General features: G+C 44.1%; 1 protein-coding gene across 6 annotated transcripts in view; it reads left to right on the plus strand.

The window, feature by feature from the left end:
- The window catches only part of SLC38A10 (solute carrier family 38 member 10), an 82822-nt gene that overhangs the window by 20671 nt on the left and 46351 nt on the right, over nucleotides 1-15800 (plus strand). For 2 of the 6 annotated variants that reach the window (XM_084837649.1, XM_084837654.1), the window contains 5 exons: nucleotides 895-1019; nucleotides 6507-6609; nucleotides 9355-9537; nucleotides 11218-11329; nucleotides 13362-13468. In XM_084837649.1, coding sequence (XP_084693775.1) covers nucleotides 895-1019; nucleotides 6507-6609; nucleotides 9355-9537; nucleotides 11218-11329; nucleotides 13362-13468 — 630 coding nt within the window. Of the gene's footprint in view, nucleotides 1-894; nucleotides 1020-2484; nucleotides 2598-5342; nucleotides 5407-6506; nucleotides 6610-9354; nucleotides 9538-11217; nucleotides 11330-13361; nucleotides 13469-15800 lie in introns of those variants that run through there. The other 4 variants (XM_084837650.1, XM_084837651.1, XM_084837653.1 and 1 more) reach the window with 3 other exon arrangements.

The raw sequence follows: 15800 nt of genomic DNA on the forward strand, positions 1-15800 counted from the left end.
AACTGGCTAGTTGGTGCCATGTAACAAAGCCAGTGATGATTATGAGAACATGCATAAATATTCATAATGTGTTGCTGTGCATACATAATATATACACTGCTGCTCCATCGGTATATATAATGCTTTACAGAGTTTCATAAGCATACATACACGCACACACACACTGACTCCCCTTCTCTGTTTTACAATCTAAAACAGAAAAGGAAAGAGGACAGGGGCAGGGGAGGGAGAAATCAGGGTAGCAACAAGGCTGGAAATGAAGATTAAGGGGTTAAGCCAATGGCCTCACAGAAAGAAGGGTTTTGAAAGGAGAAAGATGTTTAGGGAACAAGTTCCATGCATAGAATATGCAACAAGGGAGAATGGGTGAAGTCATGTTAGAGAGCAAGAGATGTTTGGGGGGCTGAGGTTGTTAATGCTAGAGAAGTTGAAGAGTATAGGAAGATATAACAGGAAACTTGTCCAAAGGATAGGGTGGGACTGTGAAGGACTTTAAAGGTAAGGACTGGGTGTGGAAAAGGATGGGGTGCCAATGAAGGGCATTGAGTAACATACAAAATAACCACTTGACAGCAGACTCAGTGGAAAGTAAGTAACAGTTTTCTCAGCACCGTTTTCTCACCACCCTTCTGTATGTAGTATGTGCAGAACCCATGAACACTAGCACTTCCATTCATTGGATATGAAGGGAGCAAGGCCTTGGAGACATGACCTAGTGAAATGCTGCCTATATAGTTCTGTGTCTGCTGTTCATCCTCCTAACAGAACTGCTGCCCCCTTGATCGTTTTCACAGCACTAGTAAAGTTGTTGCAACCTGGCTTGCTAGACATTGGTTTGGTTTGGCGTCTCTGTTGTCTAGATTGTAACCTCTCTTTTCTTTTCCTTGGCTGCAGATCACGGTCTCTGCTTTCAAACATGGCCTCTTTGGCGGGCAGTGGCTGCAGCGGGTCAGTTACGCACGCTGGGAGGGCATTTTTCGCTGCATTCCTATCTTTGGCATGTCTTTTGCCTGTCAGTCGTAAGTACCAGCAAGTCTAGCTGCTTAGAGATTGTGGGGTGGAACGCGTTTTGTTAAGGGCAAAGGGTCAGGATGGCCTGCATGGGATAGATACCATCTGTCCCCTTGTCTTGATTTTAATCAAAATATTTTACAGCCCACTGAGGTACAGCATCTGACTGGGTTGTGACCCTTTTGTTACCTAGCTGGGAGAGGGAGTTATATTTCACTCTGGAGCCATTGTACTTAAGAAGCTTCGTGTTCGTAGGAGGCAAATATGTCCCCAGTGTAATTTTCCGTTGGCTTTAATGCCTGTTTCTAAGGATGGTATTGGCCCCAGTTCTTGAGAGGTAACAAGAACTTAAGCAGACATAATTACACTGCAGTAAGCCACCAAAGCTTGCCTAAAATGATTTACGTGAGCGTCTTCATTAAGCATTGCAACAATTTTAGCTGAGAATATTTAAGTGAAAGGAAATGGTGCTTGGGCCAAGTTGACATTGTTGATTATAGGGTTCCAGTTGCCCTCTAGGGCTATGGGCAGGGCTCTGCACATTCTGTCGGTGCATTACACGAAGCAGAGCCTACTCTAGAATTTGGCTTGAGGCTCTCAGCTTTCATTTTTTAAAAACAACATTTAGAAACCCTCTTGTGTTCAGAGAAGAGAGTGGAAACTTGAGTCACTGGCATCTGAAGACTCAGAAAGCTCAGTAGTCCAAATGGGATTTCTGTACCTCATGCAACCCCCTTTCTTCCCCTAGGACCTCTGTTCCATTTCCTCCTGCTTATGTGCTTTTACTGACCTCTCCCCCTTTCTCTCCTTCTACTATCCTTTCCTTTCCCCCACATACCTTAAACCCCCAATTCTGTCAGTAAAAAATGATTCATGGAGACAAATGTGGCACATTGGCATCACTTATTCTGGATGGAAAACTTGTGGGATTTTTGGTGCACATGCATATCCTTAGTTGTGGGGCTTGTTGTTGTGGCAGATGGAAACTCTCATCCACAGATGAGTCCCATTTCCATTCTGCTAGCATTATCTTTACCACCCCCTGATTTGTGGCTGGGCTGAAAACTGACCCAGCTAAAAACATAGGTGTGCGTTCAGTTGAGGACCTGGGATGGACAGTTAGCATTAGTTTGGCATGGCTGGGTCTTCTTCTTGTTCCCTGCTTATTATGTTTCTCAGCTAGCACATGCCTCACTCAGTTTTAAGCGTCTCCGCTATAATTGGTGACAGAAGGGTTGATTCATTCTTTTATAGCTGTACCTAGTTACCACAGCAGGCTTTTCTAAAATCCAAAATTGTCCTTTTTCTTGTGGTGGCCATTCACTAACCAACTGTCATTTGTTGGGAGTAGGAAACACAGGAAAATTATATGTTCTGGACTAGTATATTCACATATTTATCTAAATATAGATTGCTACACCACCAGTGTGGCAAGCCAAACCGAAAGCTCAAACCTATAATTTTTTTTCCAAGGGCAAGAATAACACACACTTCTTGGTCTGTGTGATGTCACATATGGATGAATCCCAGAACAGACAGCCTTGCAGTCACCGATCTCTCAATTGACTTAAAAAAAAGTGACAAACGTAAGACCTGAATTCCTTCCCTCTAGAGACAAAAAAGTAACATGCATTGGAATGCCAGTTGCTCTGGCTTGTGAATGCACAAGCATACTTTTCTTGTAGGGCTGGCTCTTTCTGGTGTTGAGGTTTATTGCCATTGCCAAATTCAAAGAGAAACGCCCCCCCCCCCCCCGTGGCATATGGTGTAACAGACTGCGCATAGGGCTGGGAGCCAGGAAGCCTAGAAATGTAATATTAGCTCTGCTACAGCCTTCCTTTGTGACCTTAGGTTTGTCTCCCCGTCACAACAGCTCATTTGTAATGGGAACGATGGTGATGTAACCTTTGAGACAGAGGTATCACACAGAGGCACGGTTGATCCGTGCATGAACATATTGACCTTAGTGGCTGGCAGTATTCTTCGTTAGTTGGTAGTAGACCACTGTCCTTGCTAGCGTAATGGAAGTTACACTGTAATACTAGGGATGGGTGAGTCGCCTGTTCCTGGTCTGCATCACTTTCGGATGTATTCACCCACAAATCCATTCCATCCCATTTCGAAGTGGATCAGTAAATTAAAAACAAACAAAAGCATGACAATTCACATTTAAATGTGCATTTAAACACATATTTTGAAAGGTATTTTCTCTCAAAATAATGCATTTTAAATGTATTTTGATAATTTGTTGTGTCAAAACCTATGTCAGAATGTTCAGGAAGTGTGAAATCTGGTGTATAGCTAAGTTCCAACCCACATGGTAGTCCAGGAGGTGCAGATCAGGTCAGTTTTTACTGGAATTTGCAAAGGTCAAATTCCTTAAGCATCCCTATGTGGCATATTGGCTGCAATGCGTTTTTAAGGGCTTAATTTTGAAAGGCTCTGAAGACGCATCTGGAAGTTGACCAGACTAAGCTTTCTTTGACTTTCTCCAACGTGGAGGACACATCCTCATTTACAGCTGAGTAGACTGTTGGTGTCCATCCCGTGTAAGATGACATAAGACTCAGAGCCCTAGCTTGTGATCAAATACTTGGCCCCGAGACCTCTATTTATTTATTTATTTATTTATTTATTTATTTATTTATTAATCGCCCATCTGACTGGTCACCCAGCCACTCTGGGCGATGTACAACCCACCATAAACAATTTAAAACAATAAAATTTTACCATAATTTTTTTTAAAAAAATACCCTAACCCACCCCAAATGCCTGCCTGAACAACCACGTTTTTAATGCACGACGGAAGCTCATTAAAGAGGGGGCATGACGGAGTTCCCTAGGGAGGGAGTTCCACAGAGTGGGGGCCACCACAGAGAAGGCCCTCTCCCTCGTCCCCACCAGTCTAGCTGTCCTGGCTGATGGGACAGAGAGAAGGCCATCCGAGGCTGATCTTGTTAAGCGGCCTGTCTGGTGTTGCTGGAGGCGCTCCTTAAGATAGGCTGGGCCGGAACCATATAGGGTTTTAAAGGTCAAAACCAACACCTTGAATTAGGCCCGGAAAACAACTGGTAACCAGTGCAACTCCTTCAGCACTGGAGTGATGTGATCTATTTTGCAGGATTGGGCCCTTTCTCTGAGCAGTGTTGCCTGCCATCCATAACGAATCTAAACATAACACAGCAGATTCAGCCTTTCTGTTCTCTGCACACAAGGGATGGGCTTTTTAAAAAAACATTTTGGTGGAGATGAAAATCTGTTAACAAAAGAAATAGCTCTCTCTTCATCAAGAAGAAGAAGATGCTGTTTCTCTGTATTAAGCACCGAAGCTGCTTGTTTGTGCTCTTTCTCTCCTTGCTCTCATCTTGGGAACAGAGAGATAAATGTAAAGGCCATTCGGTCTCAGTATCGTTCTTCCATCTACCCTGAGGAGCAGCATTTATGCGATTACAAGTGACGTGAAGAATCCTAAGCTGCATACGAAGTGTTTGTCAGACAAAGGCTTCTGTAGTGGCCTGAGTGCTTCAGTCTTGGCCTGGCCTTCAGGGTGGACATTTTAGCTTTAGAAATGAAATCTCTGCCCGGTCAGGTGTATTGCTTGCTGTGTGTGTGCCTGATGAAGTCCCAACTGGGAGGGAGGTTTGACTTGTGTGTCTTCCAGGTTTGGGGGAGTTGATACAGCTATGTCTGGAAAGCCAAAATACCTTGGGGCTTGTTTACATGAAGCAGAAGGAGTAAGTGACTCCTGATCCTGCTCACTCCTCTCAAGGACATGCGATTTGCCTTGTTAGATCAGACCCAGCACCCTTCAGGCCCAGCATCCTGCCTCCCGACAGCAGCCGGGCAGATGACTCTGGCAAGTTCACAAGCAGGGGATGGTGGCAATAGCAATGTTGCTGTTTGTTCTCCAGTACTGGGTAAACAGAGGTATGCTGCCCTGCCTCCAAATGCAGAAGTTTTACCCTTTGCCACATAGCCAATTCTTCATAGAATACTTCACTACTACTTTATTGCACCCCAGGGCTGAACTAGATTTGACAAGGGAGATCCGTGAGCAAGATCTTTTGCAGTTTAAAATAATTTTTAATATCAGTCATGAGGAGGTGGGGATTTGAGTAAGAGCTGTGGACGTGGGATAGACCCTTTCCCCCTGTCCCTTTTTACTAATTAAAACCCATCCAGGTGTTATTTTGTCACACTAAACAAATAGCAGAGGGGAGTGGGGGGATATTTTAATCAGGAAAAAGCTGCAGGAGGAAAGGGTCAACACCTGCCTTCTCCATTGCCATGGCCCTGATTGGCTGCTATTAATGTGTTTTTTTAAAATGTAGGAGATCTGCTTCAGGATCTTTGTCCTTCATCCTATTGGGAATGGGGAGGCAGAAACTTCTTATGGTAGGTTTCTTATTCCATGTCATGAGAACCTCCCTAAGGGTAGATTCACACCCTCTGTAATCACACCTAATCTCTGGTTTTTCCTACGTGTGTTATTGATCACTGCATATATAAGCATACATGCAGGATGGTCATGTTTAGTGTTTGTGTGGTATATAACAACTGTGATCATGAAGCTGAAACCTTCAGTGACCTAGGTAGGAAGCATAGCACTGTGGTTTTCATAAACACCTAACTGCCATGGTGCGATGCATTGTCCCCTGTCGACCAACATGATAGAGAGCTTTAAAAAATATTTAGCTTTGTATAGTAATTGATTCCCACCCACCCCCACCCCCACTTCTTGTCTTATTTCCTTTCTCTTTGCCTTCAAGTTTCTGCCCAGTAGCTCTAGGTAATACCCATCTCCCTTCCTACCTTCCTGTCGACTTACCCCCTCAGGGTATGTCTTTGTGTTCAATACCCTGTGGTCAGGTGAGGTCCATGCAGCCTTTGGCTGCTGTAATAAGGTATAGACCTGATGTTGAGTGCATAAGCACCCAAGCCCCACGTAATTGGCCCTTCCAGTTTTCTGTGAGCTTGAGCTCAAGCAGCAGTGCTGAAATATGACAGGCGCAGTGTTTAGTCTTGGTTGTTTAACTTTTCTCTTTGACAATAAGATGCTTTTGCTCTCTTCCTGCTCATTATTCTGTAAACATTGTATTGCTTTAATTATCAACTCAGGATGCTCCAAGAACAATAATCTCCAGTGCACTGTCTGGAGCTCGGCCACTGGTATTTGAGGCAAACAAGTGTTCATTCATGTCGCAACGTACTTTTTCTTAAAAAATAAAATAAAATGAAATATTTGCATTGCACATGTGGCAGTGGCAGGGAGGAGGAGGAGATGGGGCATATTTGTGCAACACTTGAACTTGTGAGTGTTCTGAAATCTCTTGGCACAAGTGGCATAAACTGCTGTAGACTGACAAGTGCCTGAATTTCATGTGGGGAAGGTGTCTGCGATTACACTGTGCTGGCAAGGGGGCAAAGGGGTCAGTATTTCTCTTCTTGAAAAAATGTTCCTGACATGCTTTAACATTTACCTGCTTTTTCTGCAGCCAGGTCTTGCCAACCTACGATAGCCTGGATGAGCCATCTGTTAAAATCATGAGTTCCATATTTGCCTCGTCACTGCATGTAGTCACTGCCTTTTACGTTATGGTGAGAACCTTTTTTTCTTTTTCTTTTTTTAAATCTTCCTTGCCCCCTCTTCCTTCTCAAAATAAAAATACTCTTCTGGGTGTGTTTTGGAGCCATGGAGAAACAACTGTGAGAAGCGATGACATTTTCTGCCACATGCAGTGCATGCTCTCTGGGGATGTTTCCAGAGCCCAGGATTTGCGAACAATAAATCCCACTCTGCAGGGCTCAAGCATGGAGTGTGTGTGTGTGTGTGTAATTTCCACATCCTCTAATGAAACAATTAGCTAGATAAGAAGTAAAAATGCTGCACTGATCGCACAGCGGAATTTGCTTCACCTATATCCATCCATCGGGGTGAGCATTGCAAACCCTCCCTGTACTGGTTTGTTCTTTGCTCTTGTCAGAAGTAGCACAAGTACATGCCTCTGAAGGGGCAAGAAGAGGGAACAGTGAAGTGCTCCTCCCAGTTGCCTTTCTGAAACAAAAAGCTGTCTATGCTTAAGCACAGTGGTGGGCAACTTGTGTTCCTCCAGATGTTGTTGGGCTGCAGCTTCCATCAGCCAGCATAGCCAATGGCAAGGAATGATGGGAGTTGCAGTCCAACAACATCTGGAGGGTCGCATGTTGCCCACCCCTGCTTTAGCATCTGGATGACGCTTGGGATTTACTATATCTCTGAGCTGTAGTAACTCCACCCCTCAGTGTGATTGGGCTACTAAATCGCACCCTTGGCTATACTTGGGACAGTGGAGGAGCAATTAGCCCTACTTCTAGCCCTCCTGTACGGGAGATCTTTGTGGAGTGGGCTGATACACTTTCTAGTAAGCTTGTTGACAACCAGGAAAACCTGAAGCATGTTGCATCACATAAAATGCCAGTGTGTAAAACCAATTAAATTTAAAGAACATTGTGACCAAGTAGGGCGAGTTGCTGTTTAGATGGTGAGTTACAACTACTCCCTTATTTAGGGGATGGTGTTTGGTGTCTGGTTGCTATCTTGCCTTCCATAGCAGAACTTGGAGCAGCAGAATATCATGGAAGACAAAGTCCATTACTTCTTCAGCCCCCCTCTATCCATGCTGATAAAAGTGTGATCATGCTGGAGAAAAGATGTTGGAGAACATTTGAAGTTCTTTGCAATATTTTTACTCTTGTCATAGCCAAGTGCTGGGAATGACTTAATGTCATTCCTCTTCTTTGTGTCAGAGTAGAGCTTTGTTTGACTGTTGCCATGAATCCATTATGCACTTGCTCTTTAAATACTGTATGCAGCTCTGGTCACCTAATCTCAGAAAAGATGCACTGGAATGTGGAAATGTACAAGGAAATCTAGCAAAAGTAATGTGAATGTCCAGATGGTTTCCTTATGAGGCAGAATTTAAAGGATCAGGACTAATCAGTTTAGAAGGGGAGGGGTGGGGAAAGAAACAAGATGAATGTGATTAAGTAAAGATGCTTGGTGCTTGGGGAATATTGCTTGGCCCTGTGGACTCTCCAGCATGGGGTTCCTCAGGGGTCGGTTTTATCCCCCATGCTATTTAATATCTACATGAAACCGTTGACTGGGGTCATCTGGAGTTTTGGAGTGCGTTGCCATCAGTAGGCTATTGACACGCAACTCTACTTCTCCTTTTCATCTTTATCAGGTGAGGCTGTGGATGTGCTAGATTAGTGCCTGGCTGTGATAATGGACTAGATGAGGGATAATAAACTGAAGCTCAATCCAGGCAAGACCAAGATGCTGTTAGTGGGTGGATCTTCTGACCAGATAGATGGTGTTCATCTTGTTCTGCATGGGGTTGCACTCTTCATGAAGGTACAGGTTTGTAGCTTGGGGTACACCTGGAGCCATCTCTGTCATTTGGGGCTCAGGTAGCATCAGTGCCATGAAGTACCTTCTACGAGCTTTGGCTGGTGGCCCAGTTACACCCCTATCTGGACAGGGATAACCTGGCTTCAGTAGTCTATGCTCTAGTAACCTCCAACTTAGATTACTGCAATGTGCTTTACATAGGGCTGCCCTTGAAGACTTTTCAGAAACTGCTGCTTGTGCAAAATGCAGCAGCCAGATTAATAACAGGGACCAGAAAATATGATCATAGAACACCAATTCTGGCCCACTTGTGTTTGTTGCCTGTACGTTTCCAAACCCGATTCAAGGTGCTGGTTTTAACTTATAACGCCGTACATGGCTCGGGATCACAATTCCTGACAGAGCACCTCTCCCGACTTGAACCTACCCAGGCACTACGATCAACCTCTGAGGGCTTGCTCCAAGTGCCACCTTTGAGGGAGGCTCAGAAGGTGGCAACAAGGGGAAGGGTCTTTTCCCTGGTGGCTCCCCGATTATGGAATGCTCTCCCCAACACTGTCATCTTTTTGGCTCCAGGTTCAGACTGTCCTCTACTCTCAGGCAATTGACGGCATATGATGGGGCATTTATGTCAGATCTTTTATCAGGTCCAGTGTAACTGTTTTAGTTGGTTTAGGTGTTCTAGCTGTTTAAGTTGTTTTAAATTTTGTATGTTAAAGATTTTATATTATATTTTTATTATCTTGGATTTGTATTTGTGGACTCTGTCATTTTTGGGAATTGCCCAGAAAGCTTTGGCTACTGGGCGGTATAATTAAATAAATAATAGAGAAAAAGTTAGTTTCCCCGTTGTCTTGAGGGCAGGCCAAACGGATGCCCAGGTTTCTATTCTTCCTTTGGAACCAAGATGTGCAACCACTGCAAGTAATCCCCCTTCTGTACTTGAACAGGTGGGGTTCTTTGGCTACGCGAGCTACATTGAAGCTATTGAGGGGAATGTACTCATGAACTTTCCTTCCAATCTGGTGACAGAGATGATACGCGTGGGGTTCATGATGTCTGTAGCATTTGGATTTCCTATGATGATTCTGCCATGCCGGCAGGCATTGAATACTCTTCTCTTTGAACAGCAGGTAAAGTCCTTTGGTACAGTTGCCTGCCCCTGTCTGGACTATTACATTTTTAGGCTTCCCTACATATTTTTCTTTAAAATAAGGTTGTGTTTGCACTGCACTTTACCTTTCTCTGTTTTCACTCCTTCCCACTTCATACCTTCATGCAAAAGGAATAAGCGAAATTTCCCACTTTTAGGCTTAGAAATGGCAGTTACACTTGCTGGTGTGTTGGTCTGATGCCTCATGACTTCTTTGACACGAGACCAAATCCAGGCTATACTCTGTAGCATAGAGCCAGTTTTGCTGCATCAGAGGCTAACAAGCCCTGTACAAGCATCAAAATGTTACGCTCGTATAGAGTTCCTGGTAAAATAGCATGAAGCAACTTTCAGTATTATCAGGGGCGAAATGATGATATTTGTCTGTTAAGCCCGCCTGTGTTTAACTAGGGCCTGTGAAAACAGCAGCCATAAACTGGCATCCATGTATTTCAGGGCAGTTGGGTGTTAGGAGTTTTTGGCCCAAAACTTCCTGTTATTCCCATGGTTGAGAAACAAGGTTGCATCCAACTAGCTATCACAACATGTGACCAAGCCCTAAGGAGAAGAAAGTGGTCATTATCTCCTTTCCTCCAACTTGCCACTTTGTTCCCCAACATGCTTCCACTGTCCTGAAGGCCATTCAGCCTGTGGTAAATTTCTGACTCTTGTGCCACTCTCATGCAGAATTGTATTCCCCTTCTTACAGTGCCTTGTGTTCTTCCATGTCCAGTATCTATACTGTGGGAATGTTTGAAAAACACACATTGTGCAACCAGCCAAGTAGACAAAAAGCCAAAGTAGCTGCACTGGCAATAAGCAAAACTCCAAAATCCATATTAGTATGTAATGCCTTTATTAGGCCAACCAAAAGATCACAAATAATGTGGAAGTTTTCGAGATCTCTTTATCAGGCAAGATGTTACAGGTTTTGGGAGGAGCAGGGAGAAGGTAGGGGGAAAAAAGCCTCTGACTTAATTCCCCCCATCCCAATATTGTGATCATGCAGACACCATGATTTCAGCCATCAAGTCAGGGCCTCCCTGGCCCATCCCACCTGCTTTTTGTAACATCTTGCCCGATGAAGTGATCTGGAGATTTGAAACATTTGCACAGTTTTGATGATCTTTTGGTTGACCTATTTAACCAAGTAGAATTATTTTTGACATGCTGAAATGTTGGTGGATTTTGTCTGCAGGAACTCTCATTGTCACCAGTGTCAAGTTATCTGCACATTGGTTTGAAGTATAATTGGCACTATTTGCACTCCACTATTTTGGAGCAGAACTTGTTTGCAGCCCATTTAAGGACTTTTAAAGGCATTTTAAGGCAGTTGTGAGAGCTATGACAGGCAAGGAAAGAGACATTCAGAAGACTGGAAAATATGTAATTTTGTAATCCAAATGTTATGCTGGCCAATGGCGGTGATCTTAATACCCTTCATGATTTTTTCAGGCTAGGGACAGGAAGCCACACTCGTATGGTTAATTTTAGAAACTTCTAGGTACTATAAAGTGAATTCAGTGAGTAATTTTGAAATGATTGGTACATTGAGAGGAGACTCTAACTCAAAAGTTTCTGAAGTTGTCACCAATAGAGACAAGTTCACAAGGACAAAGGGGGGAATTGATTAGTTTATTAGTTTTTTCTTTTTAAATAGCAAAAAGATGGGACATTTGCTGCAGGAGGTTATATGCCACCTCTCCGATTTAAAGCCCTGACACTGGCAGTGGTATTTGGAACCATGGTTGGAGGCATCATGATCCCAAATGGTAAGTGAAATTTAGTTTTCATTTAGTTGTATTTTCACACCCCTTATCCCTAGTCTTGAGGATTTGGCTTTGTGGGTATTTTGACCAACACCCCTGCCCCCCAAGGCCTCTCAGTTACAGGCTAGGATTTAAATGTGTATACACACACACACACACACATATACACACACACACACACAGAGTTATTTTTAATTGTACACAGGGATGGTCACACTATATTAGTTTAATTCTAGCTGTTGGAACCCAGACAAAATAGAAAAACTTCACAGCATCTAGAGGAGATGCTCAGACTCTGATGGACTGGAGTTCTACAATACTGGCACAGTCACAGAAAATGCCTCTCTGCAGGTCTTCACTGCCTTTGCTTGATTCTTGGATGGAATAATCAGGGAGTCACTCTTGGTCATGACACAATGCAGGGTACGAGACAGCCTTCATGCAGAGCTCAAGCCACATTTGCACATTGCAACCCTCCCCGCCACCCCATCTATAGGAGTTAGGCTGCAATCCTAAACGCACTTGCTAGGGAATATCATAGAATAGTAGGGTTGGAAGGGGCCTACAAGGCCATCGAGTCCAACCCCCAACTGAACACAGTGGGACTGACTTCTTCTGACTACACGTGCATAGGATTGTGCTGCTTGTTGTGGATTTTGTAAACATTTGTAACTGCCTTAGAACATGCATTGCAATGTGCCTCTTGAGCTGATGGTTGTGGTTGTTGTATAATGCTGTTGGTTAGAATAAATCCAAATATGAGTGTACTGTTTCTTTTAAAGTTTTGCATTCAAAGATGCATTTCCATGCATACAATGTGTGTCCTCAGAATGATCATATTTGTGAACATCAGTTTATTCTATGCACATCACCATTTCATGTGGCCGAACCCTACAGTTTTGCTTCCACACACTTCTGTTGCATCCTTGCTCCTAAGAATGCTCATGATCTGGAATATCTTGCTTTGAATTTGTAGTATTCCTAATAGGACTAGGCCTAGCTGAGCATTCTCAACCGTAAGCTGCCTGCAGCCTTGGTATACATAATGCTGGTGATGACATGAAGTGTTTATCTGGCCTGTGTAGAAGCTGAGGTCGGTTCATCCCCACAGCTGCTTTGCAAATCACCATGGCAATTGCCATCGTGTAGGTTTTTGTGGTTGAAGCAGGAGGGCTGAGCCACAGAGGGATTTGTATATTCGTACAAGGAGCCTATCGGGATAGAGAAATGGATCCAGGTCTACCTTATTCATGGCTACTGCTGTAGTTGTTGCACCCAGCACCCTTTCTAGAGGGCAGCAGCACCAGAGCTGGAGGGAGGGAGGGGAGAAGGAATGGGAAGACAGATTTCCTAGTGTGAGCACCTAACTGGCTAAAGATATTGCTAAGTGTTTGCACACATTCGATATATACATAAAATGGCTGATCTTGTGGCCATTCTGGTTGTGATCAACCATTGCAAGACTAAGTCTTGATTCAGAACTCCAGCAGAAAGGATGAACTCTTATACTTTATATGCCGCGATAAGAAATCCGGATCCATACTTGGAGTGCATACTCAGAATCACTTATAACTAATTAAGTCTTAAGCACCCTTTGTTATCCAGCCATACACACTTGTTATCCATACATATCAGGCTTGTTAGAAGTGTACTTTCTGTGCTCTTTTAATGTAAACTTAAGGATGAAGCAGGTATCCTAATCCACTTCAGTGAGTGTGAGTATGGTGAGGTGTAAGTTCATCACATGAAGTCGTGCGCAGCATAGCCATGGGTCCTTGTGCTTGTGGTATCACAGTCACTAAAGCTGGACTTCGTCCATAGGCGTATGGTGTGGAAGGGTAGGAAAAGCACATCCTTCACAATCCTAATTGTACATAGTTAAGGGGTATCTAATCCATGTTTAAGTGCCCTTGAGCATGTGCCTCTAGGCTCCCTTTGAACCACTGAATTAAGGGAACGGTTAATTCACACGCAGTCTCTTGTCTCAGCTAGAACTGTCGCTCACCATATGTTTTTTCTTCCTCTTCTCTGCCAGTGGAGACCATCCTGGGTCTAACCGGTGCAACGATGGGAAGCCTCATCTGTTTTATCTGTCCAGCTCTTATTTACAAGAAAATCCACAAGAATGGCCTTTGCTCACAGGTCAGTGCTGATACTAATTAACTCTTACCCCCTCTCTAGCTTGCAGTAGAGTCTGGGAACTGTGCTAATGTCTCTGTAGCCTGGGAACCCAAGTAACCCTTCCATTTCACATGGGTGGGAGGCAATGTAGTCAGCAGCTCTGTCTAGAACACATAGTTAGCATTAATTTTCTTTATTTGTTACATCTTTATCCTACCTTTCCTCTGAGGAGCCCAAGACACCATATGCAGTCCTCCTCCCATCCATTTTATCCACGTAACAACCCTGTGAGGTAGGTTAAGCTGAGAGTCAGAAAGTCCTCCAGTGAGCCTCATGGCCGAGTGGGGACTAGAACCGGGGTCTCCCAGGTCCCAGTCCAACACTTTAGACAGGCACATTTTAGCTTAAGTAACCTTGGAACACCCCCACTTTAATGCCTAACAGCTTGAGAAGTGCATTAAGCACTGCCTGTGGACTCCGGGCCAGTGTGCTCCATGCTTTTGCATTCCCAGTATGGAAAATGCAGGCAGCATTTAGAAGCCTTGAACAGGCTGCCTGTCTCAACCTGGCAGGCTTGGCTAAAACAAATAGCCCTCCTTAGTTTTGTGGGCCCTGCTGCTGATGCTTGGCTTTCAGGTTCCAGGCAAAAAATTTGTTGTTCAGTCGTTCAGTCGTGTCCAACTCTTCGTGACCCCATGGACCATAGCACGCCAGGCCTTCCTGTCCTGCGCTCTCTCCCGGAGCGTGCTCAAGTCCATATTCATTGCATCAGTGATGCTATCTAGCCATCTCATCCTCTGCCGTCTCCTTCTCCTTTTGCCTTCAGTCTTTCCCAGCATCAGGGTCTTTTCCAGAGAGTTTTCTCTTCGCATTAGGTGTCCAAAATATTGGAGCTTCAGCTTCAGTATCTGTCCTTCCAATGAGCACTCAGGGTTGATTTCCTTTAGGATGGACTGATTTGACCTCCTTGCAGTCCAGGGGACTCGTAAGAGTCTTCTCCAGCACCACAGTTCGAAAGCATCAATTCTTCGGTGCTCAGCCTTCCTTATAGTCCAGCTCTCACAGCCATACATTACTACTGGGAAAACCATAGCTTTGATTAGACGGACCTTTGTCGGCAAGGTGATGTCTCTGCTTCTTACTGTGCTGTCTAGGTTTGCCATAGCTTTCCTCCCAAGGAGCAAGCGTCTTTTAATTTCATGGCTACAGTCACCGTCTGCGGTGATCTTGGAGCCCAAGAAAATAACATCTGTCACTGCTTCCATTTCTTCTCCTTCTATATACCAGGAAGTGATGGGGCCAGATGCCATGATCTTAGTTTTTTTAATGTTGAGTTTCAAACCAGCTTTTGCACTCTCCTCTTTCACCCTCAACAAGAGGCTCTTGAGATCCTCTTTGCTTTCTGCCATTAGGGTGGTATCGTCTGTGTACCTGAGGTTGTTGATAATTCTCCCGGCACTCTTAATTCTGACCTGTGATTCATCCAACCCAGCATTTCTCATGATGTACTCTGCATATAAGTTAAATAAGCAGGGCGACAATATGTAGCCTTGTCATACTCCTTTCCCAATTTTGAACCAATCGGTTGTTCCATGTCTGGTTCTTACTGTTGCTTCTTGACCCTCGTACAGGTTTCTCAGGAGACAGGTAAGGTGGTCTGGTACTCCCATCTCTTTCAGAATTTGCCAGAGTTTGTTGTGATCCACACAATCGAAGGCTTTAGCGTAGTCAATGAAGCAGAAATAGACGTTTTTCTGGAATTCTCTTGCTTTCTCCATGATCCAGCGAATGTTGGCAATTTGATCTCTAGTTCTTCTGCCTCTTCGAAACCCAGCTTGTACTTCCGGTAGTTCTTGGTTCGCATACTGCTGAAGCCTAGCTGGAAGGATTTTGAGCATAACCTAGCTGGCATGTGAAAGGAGTGCAATTGTATGGTAGTTTGAGCACTCTTTGGCGTTGCCCTTCTTTGGAATTGGGATGTAAACTGACCTTTTCCAGTCTTGTGGCCGCTGTTGAGTGTTCCAAATGTGTTGGCATATTGAGTGCAGCACTTTAACAGCATCATCTTTTAGGATTTTAAATAGCTCAGCTGGAATACTGTCATCTCTGCTAGCTTTGTTGTTAGTATTATTATTATTATTATTAAATTTATTAATCGCCCATCTGGCTGGTCACCCAGCCACTCTGGGCGATGTACAACATACAGTAAAACAGTTTAAAACAATAAAATTCTACAGTAAAAACATTTTCTAAAATACCCTAACCCACCCCAAATGCCTGCCTGAACAACCACGTTTTTAATGCACGATGGAAGCTCATTAAAGAGGGGGCATGGCGGAGTTCCCTAGGGAGG

The sequence above is a fragment of the Heloderma suspectum genome, chromosome 2 (genome assembly GCF_057233095.1).
Source record: "Heloderma suspectum isolate Gila_16-S chromosome 2, 16-S_ref, whole genome shotgun sequence".
Lineage (NCBI taxonomy): Eukaryota > Metazoa > Chordata > Lepidosauria > Squamata > Helodermatidae > Heloderma > Heloderma suspectum.